The sequence below is a fragment of the Callorhinchus milii genome, unplaced genomic scaffold, assembly GCF_018977255.1.
Source record: "Callorhinchus milii isolate IMCB2004 unplaced genomic scaffold, IMCB_Cmil_1.0 Scaffold2, whole genome shotgun sequence".
Taxonomy (NCBI): domain Eukaryota; kingdom Metazoa; phylum Chordata; class Chondrichthyes; order Chimaeriformes; family Callorhinchidae; genus Callorhinchus; species Callorhinchus milii.
The window spans coordinates 114445257-114461581 of NW_024704743.1; the positions used below are offsets into that span (position 1 = coordinate 114445257).

Consider the following 16325-nt stretch of genomic DNA (forward strand, 5'->3'; position numbering starts at 1 on the left):
AATGGAGGCGAGTTTTTCAAAGTTAAGTGGGTGACCTTCTTATGACTGAGGGGATTAACAAGCGCTCAGGGGGAAAAACGTAAATAGCAGTGAAAAAAACAGTGCGTCTCCTGCAGGGAACCTTCTGCATGACACGGTGACCCATGAGAACTGAGCCCTGACCCAATATACAGGGAAACGGAGACGTGCAAACTGGCATGAGGGATAAAGTGATAGACAGAGGATCATGAGCCCCTTTTAGATTGTAGGAAAATCCTTTGTATCCTGTACCTCCTTTCCCCTCTAATAGCAATATAGGCGGGCGGAGGCAAACAAACCCTTTAAAAAATAAAAGGGTACAAAACACCCAGGTCTTCTGCTTACTGAATCTAACTGCAAAAACACTTACAGCTTGAGCTTACAGACCTAATGAACTAAACTAAACAGCACAGTGCCGTTTCTGTTGAATGAATAGCTCATTTATCATTTACTTAGGAAGAATATTCCCTTGGTCAGAATCGAAACATATGACAGAGTTAACTGTACAGTGGAAAATTACGTACAAATAAGGATTTATTTGCTCTGTCTATGGTAACTGTAACTACGACCGCATGGCGTGTGTTGGGAGGTTGAGGGAAGCAAAAAAACGATTTAAACAATGAATATCTCCTACAAGCAGGAGTTTTTATTAAATGTCATTTCATTGCCTACGTGGAGGGAATACTTTATATTGAAGGTAATGCACATCCCAGCACCTTTAAACACCTCATCAAATCCTAGAACACACATATTGCTGAGACACATGATTGATCCCCTGTGATTTTCTCTCCTGGGAAATTTCGACATTAAGGAGGTGATATGAATTGTCCAGGCCTTGAAATTTCTCTTGATAGTCTTTTCAAGAGAGTGGTCTTGAAATTTGACAGTGTTCAAGAATTCGGGGAAAACACTCCTTGGATTTTGCTTAATTTAAACAATTTTCCGCAGTGCTGAAAAATCCCTGTATAAAATCGGCTTCTGAATTGAGGCTAAATTCAATACTGTTCAAGATTCCATGGTCTTCTATTTGAAGGCAATGGTCTCAAGCCTAAGTACTTGAGAAATTTCAGGTCCTAGATTTGCAGAACATAGTCTTCAGAATTACATCTCAGCCCCAAAATATTTCACAGTCTTAGCCTCAAGACTGTTATGTTGCACTGCATTGTCTAAGGTGCTGTCCTTTGAATAAGTCTTTAAACTAAGTCTGCCTGATTAGACGAATGTTAAAGATCCAATGGCACTACTTGAAGAGAAAGGAGTTTCTGCTCGTGTCCTGGCCAACATTTCCACCCAAATAAAATTGCTCATTTACTTCATGGTTGTTTGTGAGACATTGCTGTGTGCAAATTGGTTGCTGTGTTTGTCTCCAAAATACAGTCACTACTCTTTACAGTGAATCCTGTGAAGTGCCTTCAGTCCTCCCGACATGAAAAGCACAACATCAAATGTAAGGATCATTACTATTTACTTATTAATTAATATTTGGTTGTTACTTGTTATAAGCCAATACTTTGACACTTTGTGTCAAGGTCAATATTTAAGTTGGTGTATGTTGTTACTTACCCACTTAAATCTAAAAAAAACTATCATTGTGTGGAGGAAGGAAGCATTTTGCACTAAAACACATTGTAATTACAAGCCTCTTTCATTAACCACAGCCTTGAAAGACTTTGTTCACTCTGGTGCAAACCGTCTTTACTTGTAAATGATGGAGATTAAGCTCAGTCCAAGTGCGTGAAGCGAGGTGTTTCATGCATCGTTGAAACTGCAAAGCCAATCGCAAAATCGTTAATATCCATTTGCAGTTCTTTCAATCTCAGATTGCGTCTGTTAATACAATCTTATGTTTTACATTGCAGATACTATAGCTGTTTCTTACATCTGTCTAGCTATTGAACTGCTAGGAATGTTCCGGCTATAGGCAAGTGATCTGTATCTCCACTACTGACTATCTGTCTCTGGCATCAGTATTCATCAGTGCATGAACTAAGAAAACTAAACAGCATATTAAATCATAATTCTAATCTGATTGCTACTGTATGAAACAGGAAGAATAACCAGTGAACCAAGGACCAGTAGCAAAGTCAGAGATAAGACTACAAAATGTTACAATGAACTGAAAAGAGATCATTTACAAACTAGCCTTGTTATATACCTGAGGAAGTCTTAAAACACAATGCTAGGAATGCATTGACATTTGTAAGAAGAATAGGTTTTGCATGACTCGGAGTGACAGAAGAGATAGAGAGGAATATTTATGATATAATAAAAAGGCTAAGATTGAACCTTGGCTGACATGAAATAACAAAACTGTAGAATGCTTACAAAAGAGCACACAGACGAAGGCCAATCAGCCCATTGTGTGTAGGTTAATGCTAACTTCTCCACTGGAGCTATCCGCTCTTATCTCAATGCTCTGCTCTTACCCCGAATCTTTCAATTTTTTTCCTTCAATTCCCATTCAAAACAATATTCTTCCTACCGTGCTTTTTTTATGGATTATTTTGAGGTTTACAATCCTCTTATTACTGATTTACGATCAGTAGAAAGAGTCACTTTCTAATTCTATCAAGACCTCATTTGATGAGCTTCGAGAAAAGACCCCTTTCACATTTAGAAATTCCTAAATTCCTAAAAATTCCCTGACTTTATTCAGTCAGAACCTTCCCATGTTCCTATTAATAGTGAAATGAGGTAACTTGAAAATTATAGTAATAATAATCCTTGCGACTGAAATAGCACCTTATCAAATCATTGAAATGCCATCATCACTTTACAGGATTTACTATAAAGAATAGTGACTGTATTTGAGCAACTCATTACTGCAGAGAAATTCCACCTAGATTCACTCTATCTGTAAGTCTTAAAAAAACTTACAGAAAAACAGTTACATATTCAGAAAACCAGCTCCATATATAGGCTGCATTTAAAAATCTGCTCTGAAATCTGCGTTAAAGTCTAAATCTGGACCTATAGTTCCAATGCACCCTCAGTTCTCTCAAAAGGCTTAAATTCAAATGTTTTTCAAATGCCATCTGGAAATGCAAATGGATCTGAGTTGCTATATAGTCCTCCTTCATTAAGTTAGTTACCTCATCCATTAATTTAGTTACCTCCTCCAAGAATTCTAGTAGATTCATGAAGCATGGCTTATTGCTTCTGAAACCATGCGGACCGTCCCTTATGGACTCTGCACTCTTTAGATGAAGAACGATAATATCTTTTAAAATGCTTTCAAGCGTTTCCCCATTACCAATGTTAGACTGACCGCTCTCCAATACTCTGATTCATGTCTTACTCCTTTTAAGAATATCAAGATAAAAGTCTTAGCTCTCTAGGTCTCATTTACAATGCCTGGTTTCAATGGAGATCCTAAAAATACTAACCCAAACTTCTGTTTCCTATCCTAGTATGTTCACTAAAAGGTGTATAAAACCACCATCAATCATACTCTTTACCCAACTCTGTGGGTGAACGCCTGTCAGTTATTTGCTTGCACATGTTTCATGTTTCCTCTACCAGTGCACCTTATTTTACAGTTTTCTACCTTAAATTCAATCTATAATTCCTTAGTCTCTTTGCTTAAATTGTTCAAGGATCTTGCATCTGCTTATCACCTGAATATGTCATGTGAAAAAGATATCATAATAATAAATAATAATCCTTGCATTTGATACAGCATTTTAGCACATTTCTGAAACGGCTCGAAGTACAGGATCTACTGTTTGTAGGCTGTTCTTTTATCTGTATTGATAAATAATATAGAGGTGAAAAATGCAACATTTGATGTGATATTTCTCACTAGTGATAATTAGCACATTGCTGAAAATTGCAGTTCAACCGAGTCATTAAACATCGACTGGTTTTGTGTGTAACACACCTTCCTCCAACTTTGACATAATGATTTGACCCGAAGATAGCTAAAACTTCTGAACACAGTTGTCAGTCATGGGACACAATGTCACCGTCACTTTGCAGGGTACAGTACCAGCCTACCTATGTTATGCTGTATCGGGGGGGAGGGTAGGGAGGGAGGGGTGGGCGGGCGGACAGAGAGGATATTCAAATCAGAAACTAGTTAAGAATTAAGAACTAATTAAGAACCAGTCTGCATCACAAGTTTCATCGATGTGACAACTATCACTAGTAATTACATTTTTTATCCTGTTATTCCTAATAGAACTCTGTCTCTGTCCTTTGGCAGAATTCCACTGAAGATTGGGTTTCTCTACTCTCAGGGTTGCTCAGTGTCATTACTGGCAAGAAGAGAGATGCGTTGTGCATCTCAGAGCAGCTCAATTTACTGCAACTGCATCAACATAAGAGCTGATCCTCAGCCACCCAACGCCAGAAAAGGATGGTCTGAGTGACTAAAAACGGCCGTGCTGTCTTTGTTTCCAGAATCACGAAAGTTACACCCCTGCATACAAATAATCCTTGCATTTGATCCATTGCCTTATTACATTGTTGAGATGTCTCAATGCACTCAGCAGGATTTTACTGTGTAGTGTAGTGACTGTGTATTTGTAGGCAAACACTACAGCCCAGATTTGTACATAACAATTTCCCACAAACAGCCATGAAGTGAATGACCATTTCTTTTATTTGGTAGATTGTTGGCCAGGAGACAAGGAGAAATTCTCTTTGAATAATACCATGGGATTTTTACCATCCAACTAAACAGGCAGAAGTTACCTCGGATTCACTCGTCATCTGAAGGATGGCACCGTAATAACAATGCAGCACTCACCCAACACTGCATTGTAGTGAACTCAAAACACCTAGACTATTAGGAGTCTAACATTAGGAGAATAAAAATAATTCTTCCATTTGATATTGAATGTTTCACTTTAGAAGGATGTCTCAAAGCGTGTAAAGTGTAGTTTAATTGAAGTGTGATGCTGCATTTTGTAGGCAAATGCAGGAGTTCAAATTCCCAACATGGGGCATGAACCCACACAAAAAAATTATTTAAAAAAAATTACATTTGAATTAAATTTTACTTAGTGAATTCTGAATCATAGGTGAGAGTAGTACAGGCTGAGCCTCACTGACACCTATTCTATGGAAACAGGGAGGGACACAGAACAGACTCAGTTAGTCAGTGCCCTGCAGCGAGAGCCATGTCCTCTTTACCTCACTTTGATTGCCAAATCCATTTTTAAATTGAAAGCCATTAAATTGAGATTATTTGCAATTAATCTCACAAATCTTAATGTCCTTTAGCAGCCTCAAATGTAGAACTTTAGCAAATTCCTTTTGAAAATCCAATTAAATTATATCTAAATTCATCTGGTAATTTAATTACCTCCTCAAAGAATTCCAGTACATTTGTGAAGCATAACCTACTGCTTCCAATACCAATTGTGTCTACTAGCATGCAAATGATTGCAGTGGCCTCGGCACTCCTTAGATGGTTATACAATTTTGTTGCTAGATGTAAATGGTCAACCAAAGTATCCAGATTATTCGGACAATAAATGATAATAATAATAATTAATAAGACCAATAACACTGCCATGTTCCATGTTGCATACGAATGGATGTTACTTTTCTAATAATAATAATCCTTCCACTTGATATAGCTCATTCCACTTCAGGAGATCATCTCAAAGTGCTTCACTGGATTACTTTAAAGTGTGTATATTTTTTATAGGCATACACAGCAGTTAATTTAAACTGACACTGAAGTGTCAGCCTAGACTGCGAGTTTAAATTCCTGATGTGGGGCTTGAACTCAGAACCTTCTGACTCATGCTTAGCGGCTGAAATGAGTGAAACACTTATCAATCCCTTCAACCACTTGAATTAAGTCTTAAAACTTTTCCAACTAAGGCAACGTGACCTGTTATAAAATCAGCAAGTAGCCTGTCTGGTGGCAAGATCAGATTCCCATTTATTTCAAGATGTACGCAATTTGTCAATTGAAATTCCACCTGGATCTATATGTAATTTGATCACATCTATATGTAACCTAAGAATAATCCTTGCATTTGATATAGCTACTTATCACTTCGTCGAGATGTCTCAAAGCGCTTCACAGGATATACTGTAAAGTGAATTGACTGTATATTTTGCAGGTGAAACCCGGCAGCCAGTTGCACACAGCAGTGTCCCACAAACAGCAGTGGATGAGTGACCAAATTATTATTTTTTTTGAAGGGATTATTACCCCCGGACAAGAAAGTGATATGCCAATCGACTAATAACCAGGTTCCTACTTACTGCCAGGTAAACAGAGGGGTGGGGGATGTCCTCCCGACCTCAAAGGTGCTTTACAAACGTAAAATTGTAACTTCAGCCTAATTTTCTTGTTCTTTTTGTGCCCGCTTGGAAATATTTCAAAGCAGAAAAACATCACAGAGTCCCTTTACAAACAGGGATTATTCTGAATTTACTTCTGTTACAGATTTATCACTGCACTATTGCTTTTTGTGCGTCTCTTCTGTATCTATGAAATGCTGTACAAAACCACACGAGCAAAAGAAAACACAGACCATATAACAACAACAAGATTTCATTTATAGAGCGCCTTTCACGTCGGGAGGACGTCCCAAGACGCTGGACAGTTGGGTCAGTACCCGAGCAGGGGGGAAATGGTCAGGGTGAGTGGAGGGAAGGGAGGGAGGGAGCGAGGAGGGGGTAGAGAGTCGAGAGGGGAGCTGAAGGCACAGTCAAAGAGAAAGGTCTTGAGACCGGCCTTGAAGGAGGAAAGGGAGGAGGCGGCGAAGGCACTGGGGGATGGAGTTCCAGAGCCTGGGGGTTGAGAGGCTGAAGGCCCGGCCACAGTTGGCAGGGTGGTTGGGGCGGGGGTTGTTGAGCAGACTGGAGCCAGAGGAACGGAGGGTACGGGCAGGTAGGTAGGGGGATAGTAGGTCGGAGAGGTAGGAGGGAGCAAGGCCGTGAATGGCCTTGTAGGTGAGGATGAGGATCTTGAATTCGATCCTCTGGGGGATGGGGAGCCAGTGGAGGCGAGCGAGGGTGGGAGTGATGTGGTCCCGAAGCCTGGTGCGGGACAGTACACGAGCTGCAGAGTTCTGAATGACCTGCAGCTTGTGGAGGGAGGTGCGGGAAGGCCGGCGAGGAGAGAGTTCCCATAGTCCAGCCTTGAGGTGATAAAGGCGTGGACCAGAGTTTCAGCAGCGTGAGGGGTGAGGTAGTGCCGTAGTCTGGCGATGTTCCGGAGGTGATGGAAGGCAGTGCCAGTTGTGGCGCGGATATGAGGAAGAAAGGACAGCTCAGGGTCGAACAGAGCACCGAGGTTCCTGACTGGCTTTGAGAGGTGGAGAGTGCAGCCTTGGATGCTGATGCTGTCAGCGCCTGAGGTGCGGAGGCGCTGACGCGAGCCAATCAGGAGGGTCTCAGTTTTGCGCACGTTGAGCTGAAGAAAGTTGTCTCTCGTCCAGGACTCGATGTCAGACAGGCGGACTGTCAGGACATCGGTGGTCGTGGAGTTGAGGGTAGAGGAGGAAAGGTAGAGTTGGGTGTCATCCGCATACATGTGGAAGTTAACCCCATGTCTGCGGATGATGTCACCAAGGGGGAGCATATAGAGGGTGAAGAGGAGGGGACCGAGGACAGAGTCCTGAGGGGCACCACACGAGACAGTGCGGGGGCTGGAGGAAAAGCCGTTTGTGGAACAAAATGAAGACGGTGGGAGAGGTACGACCTAAACCACTCAAGGACAGGGCCTTGAAGGTTGAGGTGGGAGGACAAGCAGTGGAGGAGGATAACGTGGTCGACCGTATCAAATGCTGCCGATAGGTCGAGGAGGACGAGGAGGTAGAGGGAGCCCTGGTCGCAGATGGTCAAGATGTCATTGGTGACCTTGACCAGGGCGGTTTCTGTGCTATGGGTAGCACGGAAACTCGACTGAAGGGGTTCAAATAATGAATGGGTGGAGAGGAAAGAGCGCAGCTGGGGGGCGACAACTCTTTCAAGGACCTTGGACAGGAAGGGGAGGTTGGAGATGGGCCGGTAGCTTGATAGCTGCGACGCATCAAGGGAGGGTTTTTTCAAAGTGGGAGTGATGGTGGCAGTTTTTAGGGGAATGGGAACAGAGCCAGAGGAGAGGGACAGGTTGATGATGTCTGTGATAAGTGGGGCAAGAATGTGGAGCTGAGATATAAAGAGTGGAGTGGGGATGGGGTCAAGGGAGCAGGTGGTGGGTTTCAGGGACAGGATGAGTTTGGTGACAGAGGGTGGGGAAACGGGTTTGAAGGTGTGTAGGGGAGGATGGGTAGGAGTCGGAGTGTGGGAGGGAAGGGGTGGGGGGTGGGTGGAGGTTGGAGGGGGAGTGACCACGGAGCGGATTCCCTTGATTTTGGATTCAAGGAAATCCAGCATCTCCTCACAGTGAAGGTTGGAGGAGATGACCTGCGCGGAGTGGCGGAGGGGACGGAAGAGTCAGGATGTGGTAGAGAACAGAAGCCTGGGGTAACAACATCTTAAACTACTGGGGTAGCTGTATACCATCAAATTTAAAAGATTTTTACTTTTCTATAACTCGCAAATGTCCAGATGGTAGGAGGCTATTACAGCCAGGATAATGTGCTGAAGTATAGGCTGCTGAAAAAAATCAATGTTTACAAAATGCATTTGCCAGGGTTTTACGTAGAGTAACTCATGCCTGCCTGTACCTGCCTTGTAAAGTCCCTATTGTTTCTTGGAATGATGCAAATCTCACATCAGCTTGGCTTCTTTTTGTAAGATTAAATCAATAAATCCACGACTGTCTCTATAAAAAAAAACACCCATGTAAATATGGGTAAGTGTATGGTAACATGGTCAGAGATCAATGGTGGCTAGACTGCTGATGATGCTCTTAGACAAGTATGAGCATGCACAGGCTAAAGATAAGACTTGAGACGACTGATGTGACTTGAGGAATGATGAGCCACGTTGAGCAATGAGGGGTAAGAATTACAATTATCTGAACTCAAGGGTTAGGATCAGCTACAATGGAGATTTGGACAGGCCATACATCCCTACCAGGTCCTGGAGGTTAAACTCACTATGTTAATACTGGAAAATGAAACATAGCGTGTTTAAAAATCCATGCACTAGGAATAAAGCTTAATGCTAACTCAGGGATATTTTTCTGTGGGTGCTGGGGAGCTGGACTTAATTATAGCAACAATGATAATTTATCTGTAAATCCTTAGATGCGGAGACTACCTATTTGAAAAAAAAGAGTATTCAGATAACATTTATAAAACAAAATTGCTCAAAATATGAGAGCTCTATTGACGGTTGTTCAGTATGTAGGAGTACGAGAGTTAGTGTAGGACTATTTGTTTGTTATATTTCGTGACAAACTAAGTGAACTGCAATCTGCTGACATTACTTCCTGCCCACTGGACACACATGCCATGCACAAGAAGGGGCTTTGATGTCACTTCTTACACAATTCATGTTGCAGAGCCTCTAGTAGATCGGTGCTCTAAGCGAGGCAGTGCTATAACAGGGTTACCCTGTACATCCACAGAATGGTATTATGGTCAAGGACAGGGGTGGTACTATATTTTTTTTACTGTACCTGGCACACCTTGAACAGATGTTGAGAGTCACTTTGGCCAGAGGTTCTGTAGAGTAACCACTTCGTCCTTGGCTAAACTTGCTCCCAGAAGCGCATGGCCAATGATGCCTTCCATTCTCAAGTCATCCAGATCCTCTGCAATTCAAAGAGAATTTAATGAAGGAGAATGTCTGCAAAACAAATAAAAAAAAACATACTCCCAGTCTACGTGAAGCCTGAGTGATGCTTGTTATTCGGCAGATTCTCTTCACAAAACGTTTCTTCTCAATAGCACAAATTTACAATGCAAAATCTGTTCTGTTTCAGATTTACACCAGATAACTTCAAGAAGAATAGAAGATGCTAAATGTAAGAGAGAAAGTAGGACTATTTATTTACCCAGCTGACCAAAAAGGAATTTCACATGATTACATTTATGAATGAACAATGGGAGGACACAACCTTCTGTAGAAACCCCCCACTCTCATCCGTACCACCTGCCAGAGATAAAGACTCTGTCATTTAGTCTTTCATATGAGGTGTAATTTGTGGTATTTTTTAGTTCTGCACATAACTAACTTTAATTCCGTCATAACAACATATGGAAGCTGTTCTTCCACACAATTTATTTCCAGAGTGGATTTCCATGGATCCATATGAATTCTAATAGGATTCCGGAGAAGAAATCCCGTTAAGAAATCACGCAAATTATACCCATGATTGTTGTACCTTTATTTTAGCTTTTCCACCATCTCAACTAATATAAGAGCAGCACAAAAATGCTGATGCAGAATCAAATTTGGAGGGACCAGGCGAGAGGGGAAAAAAACATACCTTTTGTATAGTTGCTGTGTTTTAATTAGCCATAAATTTCACTTGGATATCACTTAACATGCATCCAAGACTGGCCACAGCACTGCACATACAAGCAGACCATTCTTGTACCAGTTTTTCGTGACGTGTAACTGTGTAATTGAGATGGAGAAGTTTTCCTAAGCATTTAGTGCTAACTTTGTTGGATAAACTAAAAGTATTTAGTTTAACTTATTGATATAATTAAAATACTGTTTATGGAGAAACTCATCAATTGTTGCCAATTGAAGTAAATCCATTCAAGTAGCCCAATTTAATCTGTGACGTTTATGGTTAAGCCGTTAAAGAAGTTTTAAAAAAGCTTATGGGACAGTGAGAATTGCTAGGTCCAGACTATGTTATGTGATGACATTTTGAAAGCCTCGAGTAAATTAAATGATAAAGGGAGAGAAATACCAGCTAAGGCCAGAGTTCCTAGTTATTTTTACAGCAAATTCTCCAATACATCCTTAATTTTGAAAGAGTCTTTCTGTGGACTCTTTAAAGAATGGTTTCAATGTTAATGCTGAATTCAAAGAATTCTACAAGCTGTGAAATGGTAATACACTAAATATAGACCCAGATTTCTCCCCAAATGTGCTTTCTCTTTCTCTCTCATAAATGTCTCCATCAACTTTCTCCCCTGCTCACCTCTCCTGAAGGTGTTTAATTTTTTTTTCAACTTCTAAGTTTGTCTCTGATACCTCGCCTAAGTGGCCGTTAATGACGTGCAAGTCTTTTGAATAAGTGTGTTAAATGAACAGTACAGAATGTTGTTGTGCTTCCCTCTACTGGTAGATCGCATTTCAGCTGTTGTTACAGTCACATTCCAGTTAGAACTAACTTAATTGTTTATTAACGGTGGTGGGATATTGAGGTGGTGGGATATTGAGGTGGTGGGATAATAAGGAGGTAGGATGTTGAAAATTGTGGGACATTAAGTTTGTGCGTTTGAATACTGCATGAGTTCCTTATAGCACAGCAATGCTAGTGATACTTTAGGTGGCCAAATACAACAGTACACCTTTATTTGTTTACTGTGGTTATTATGTTATCAGGGACTCAAAATACCTCATATTGGATGAATGCCATCATCTTAAACACCTAAGATGGTGCGGAATTTTGGAAAACAGTCTTAAATTCAGATTTAATTTGAAAGCCGATTAGCCTCCATTCTGTGGAAAATTGGCACCAAAATTGACTGAATTTAAGATTTCCAAAACTCTGTACAATCTTAAAATTTCAAGACAACGATTTTAAGTCATGAGAAAGTTTGGGTCTCCACACAAAGACTTCATGATAGAGGCAGAAAATGCTGCCTATTACTATTTAAGTCAAGTTTTATTAATTAGAGCTTGTGCTTTGATCTCTATGCCACACAAGGCTTTTTCTCCTCGACTAAGCCCCGGCATTAATAAAACCAGGTTTCGACAGGTCTAAATAAGTACAGTCACACAAATGAACACAATTTCCTTCAGTTTGCAGGTACATCCTGACAATGGTGAGATATGATGTATGTGGCTCCATGAAGCTAGCTGTCACTCAAGAAGACTCGCTAGTGATCTCTTTCTTTTTATTGCTTTGCGTTTATGTATTTTGCTGTCATTCAGCAAGTCAGGACTGTTATATTTCATCAGTCTCTTCAGCCTGTGCACAAGCTGCCTCAGTTTTAACCCAAGCAAATAACAAAGGCCTCTCTCCTACCCCAAAGAATCGAGATGCTGAGATTCACACTTATCTCCTGCTCAATCCCTGGATCAGGGAATGAATCATTGATCCCCACTCCCTTAAAGCTGAAAGTAAGAGCCCTGGGGTATCTGCCAACACAGGAAGTGTCTGCTTGACTTAATTAGTAGTATTCTTGTCTGAGTCAGAAGGTTATGGGTTCATGTTGGGACTTTGAGCTCACACAAGTTAGATTAATTCTAACATAGTGCAGAGGTGTATGCTGCATTGTCAGAAGTGCTGTCCTTCAGTTGAGATGTTAAAATGAGGTCCTGTCTGTCTATTCAGGTGGACATGCAAGATTCCATGACACCCCATAACGATTTGAAAAGGGAAGGGAATTTCTCTTGGCATCCTACCTAATAAAATTGGTAAATCACTTTATGGGATTCATAGGACATTGCTCCATGCAATGTGGCTGCTGTGTTTGTCCTCAAAATACAGTCACCCTACATGTTACAATAAAACCTGTGAAGTGCTTCGAGACATTTTGCTGATGAGATAATGCACTATATCAAATGCAAGGGTTATATGTATAATAAGTATTATTACTACTCATCAGTCACCAGGACCCTGAGCTCAAAACAGGCAAACCGTAGAGGTTGTGTCCAATCTTTACAATTGGTGAGTTTGCCTATAAAATCCCCCACAGTGACTACACTTTGCAGTAAATCCTGCACAGTGCTCTGACATGTCCTCCTGATGTGAAATGTGTTGTATCAATTGCAAAGATTATTACTGCTGTAAATGAGGGCTGGCCAAACCAGGGTCAGTTCAGGTCAGGAGCAGGGCTCCAGTGAGATTCAGTTTACACGAGTATAGTTTGTACTGCATGTTTGGGAGCAAACTACCTCCTAAGCCTGCTGATTCGCCGTCAAATGTGTAAAAGTAACGCAGTGTTGAACGGCACACCATCCTGATTGGAAACAAAGGACCACCCACAGGGGACTTATTTTCCCCGGAAGAATCAAAAAGAAGAAAATCCACTGATAAATGAGCAGAGAACAGTTGCCAAGCTCTCATTTAACTTTCAACAGCTGTACCTGATCCTCAGGACTGGGATTAAAGTAACTGAAAAGACAGCATTTTTCTCTTCTGCAGCTGTTATTACTTGGTATTGGTTTAGCCACACAGGGCTCGTGTATCTTGAAGCCCTCTCCACATTAGAAAGGGATTGTGATCATTAGCTATCATCAGCTATTCCATTCCTGGGGCATGATGAAAAATGAGAATACAAGGATTATTATTATACTGTGGTGATTTCCACTGTAACAAACCACTTCTGATAATATACAAGGAGTAAAACACTTAACAAAATGTGGGGCATGGGTTAGACATAAAGCAATTTTAAAGGACTTGAAACAGCTAAACCCCACTGGTAAGTCTGTTTATTTTCAAGAGTTAAATGAGATCTACTTAGCTGAAATCTGTGAGGATAAATGGAGCAGTACAAAAATCAGTGGGAAAAAAACATGTAAAAGACTTAACACAACATATGGAGTGAAACGAACTGGAACAAAACAATACGTAATAGATGCCCTCCTTTCCTGTGTGTCCTTAGAGGCAGGATTGTCAAAGCAGTGCCTGAAATCATGTTCCTTTTGCTCTCTGTCAGAGATTTCTGACGATCAATCACTAAAGAGTGATTATTGGTTTCTTCCACAGTCCTGAAATGTCACCAAGCCTTAGCCTGTCTTTGCCGTTAAAATTTAAGACTGTGCAGAAAAAACTGAGGAAAATTCTAAATTCTATGTCGATGTATATTTACCTCGCTTGATGAAAATGATTTGCAGTGTTTCACAAAATCCACTTTTACAGGGCTTACAAGAAAAGTATTTGAGGGGTTAATGGCTTTGGGATGTGGACAGGCCGCTCTGATTCATCACATATGCTACAGCTCACTGAAAACTTCTGTCTCTCACAGGACAATTCGAAGGTCCTCTTTGTACACATGAAAGGTTTATTAGAGGGTAAATCCCAAAGGGCTTTAACTTTACAGGCTCTGCCTGTTACAAAAGCTGCAAAATAATTGATTCCAGAATTGCTTAGGAGTAAAAATTCAACGCTGAAGGTTATAGTTATCCTTGGAGACGCAACACAGCCCCAGGTATCTAGGGGAAGGTGAATTCAGTTTATGGACTGACAACACCGCATTAGCACCTTTGCGATGGAGACACATGGTCAAGGTCAAGGCTGTGCCTTGGTGCATTTTAAACGGTATTCAGAGCAGAAGATAAATAAGATACTGTGATTGGGGGGAGGGGGAAACGGTGGGGTGGGTATTCGGGAAGGCTGAGATCAGACGGGCCAAACCAATCATACGATCGTGTGAGATGTAGTGCAGGGCAAAATTACTGCAAACTGCGTCACTTCAACCTGCCCAACAGACGTGCACTGACAAATGCATCCTACTACATCAAAGACAATGGCTGTGCTGAAGCCTCACGAGTACCTCGGCCATTATGTTTTCCTACCAACGTAATGCGTTTTACATTAGCTACTGAAAATCCTGTTGCTGCGTTCACTTTCTCAAGTAGTTACAGCCATTGTATTACAATAAAGGCTAGCAGGTGTAGGGGGGCTTCCTCCATCTGCTTCTAATTATTGCTTTGGTGTTACACTATATGCTGAGTTTTCCATTCCAGCTGTCCAAATTCATCACTGCCAGTTCCTATTTCAGTCGCCTAGGCACTATAAACCACTGCTTAGCCAAACATAATTTCTTCAGTAAATTAGATAAACAGGAAAGAATCCTGAATGAGTCACTCTCCTCAAAAAAAATCTCTTTGTTTACCATACTTTGATAATCGATTTTTCTTAACCACATTAATGTAGACATCAATTTTTTAAGGTTATTTAGATTTGCCTTGTCTACAGCCCGGTGCAGATAATAGAGATAAAACTCTTGTTTGGATACTCTTCACAGAAAGAGAGGTCTCTGCTTGGATTTTACAATACAGGAGTGGCGTCAAAATATTGAGCTTGATGTTTGCCAACTTTGAGTCAATATATGTGTGAACAAAAATAATCGTCACCAAACTTGTTGAAGTCAACATTGCTCCTCTTTCCAAGTTAGCAATAAGCATTTTGAATGAAGCTATTTTACTAAAGTCTATTTAATACTCCCACCACCCCCCACCCCACACCATCACCATCCCTTTTGATCATTTTGTAGTATGAGTTTCTGTGACCCACAACGCCACATTACCTTATTCTTAAAACCATTAAGTCTTGAAATAACAACACTAAAATTAATCCTTGCATTTGAAACAGCAGCTTTCACATCATGAGGACATCTCAAAGCATTCCACAGGAGTTAATATAAAGTGTGGTGACTGATTTTCTTTGTAGGTGAACGTGGCAGCCAATTTGCGCGCAGCAAATGTGCCATGAAGTGAACGATCAATTTTCATCTGAGGGATTGCTGGCCAGGACACTGGGGGAAACTCCCTTCTCTTTTTCGAAAATGTAAAATTGTTCAAAACTTTGAAAACACTTTTACATTCAGTCTTAAAAGGAATTACACACAACTGGCTTCAAATTAACAAAACGCAAAAATACTGCAGATGCTGGAAATCTGAATTAAGATTGAATTAAAGAATTGAAGGCAATAAAATAATTTAGGTTTTGTGTGTTTAGCATTGTGGAGTCCTATTGCGTATTGGTTAGAGCACTCGAGAGGACTTGGATTTGATTCCCGGGCAGAGCGAAATATTAGGCAAGTTTCCTCACTCGATACGCCTCTGTTTACCTAAGAGTAAATAGGAACCCGGTTGTTGGTTGATTGGAAGATCGCTTTTCCGGTATTAATAATCCCTTGAATTTTTTTTTGAAAATAATAATAATTTGGTCACTCAATCCACGACTGTTTGTGGGACACTGCTGTGCACAATTGGCTGCCGCATTCCACCTACAAAATATACAATCAATTCACTTTACAGTAGATTCTGTGAAGCACTGTGAGACGTCTCGAAGTCGCAATATAGCGCTATATCAAATGCAAGGTTTATTATTTCAATCAAATATGCTCTTGAAAAAGAGAGGGTAGGGGTTGAAAGGTTGGAGAGAGCCAAGGCTAGGGAAGAACAAGAAACCTGAAGTATAACAGCATGAAGTCGGGCCTCTTAACATTTATGAGCTGGAGTTTACTTTTAAGATAGATAATGAGGATAAGTGGTAACAGAAACTGTCTAGCAGCAAACTTTCCCCCCCT

General features: G+C 40.8%; 1 protein-coding gene across 1 annotated transcript in view; it reads right to left on the minus strand.

Moving 5' to 3' along the window:
• Positions 1-16325, minus strand: part of cunh8orf34 (chromosome unknown C8orf34 homolog) — a 157063-nt gene that overhangs the window by 25236 nt on the left and 115502 nt on the right. The window contains 2 exon segments of the mRNA XM_042332422.1: positions 9557-9653; positions 9656-9691. Of these exon segments, the coding sequence (XP_042188356.1) occupies positions 9557-9653; positions 9656-9691 (133 nt within the window).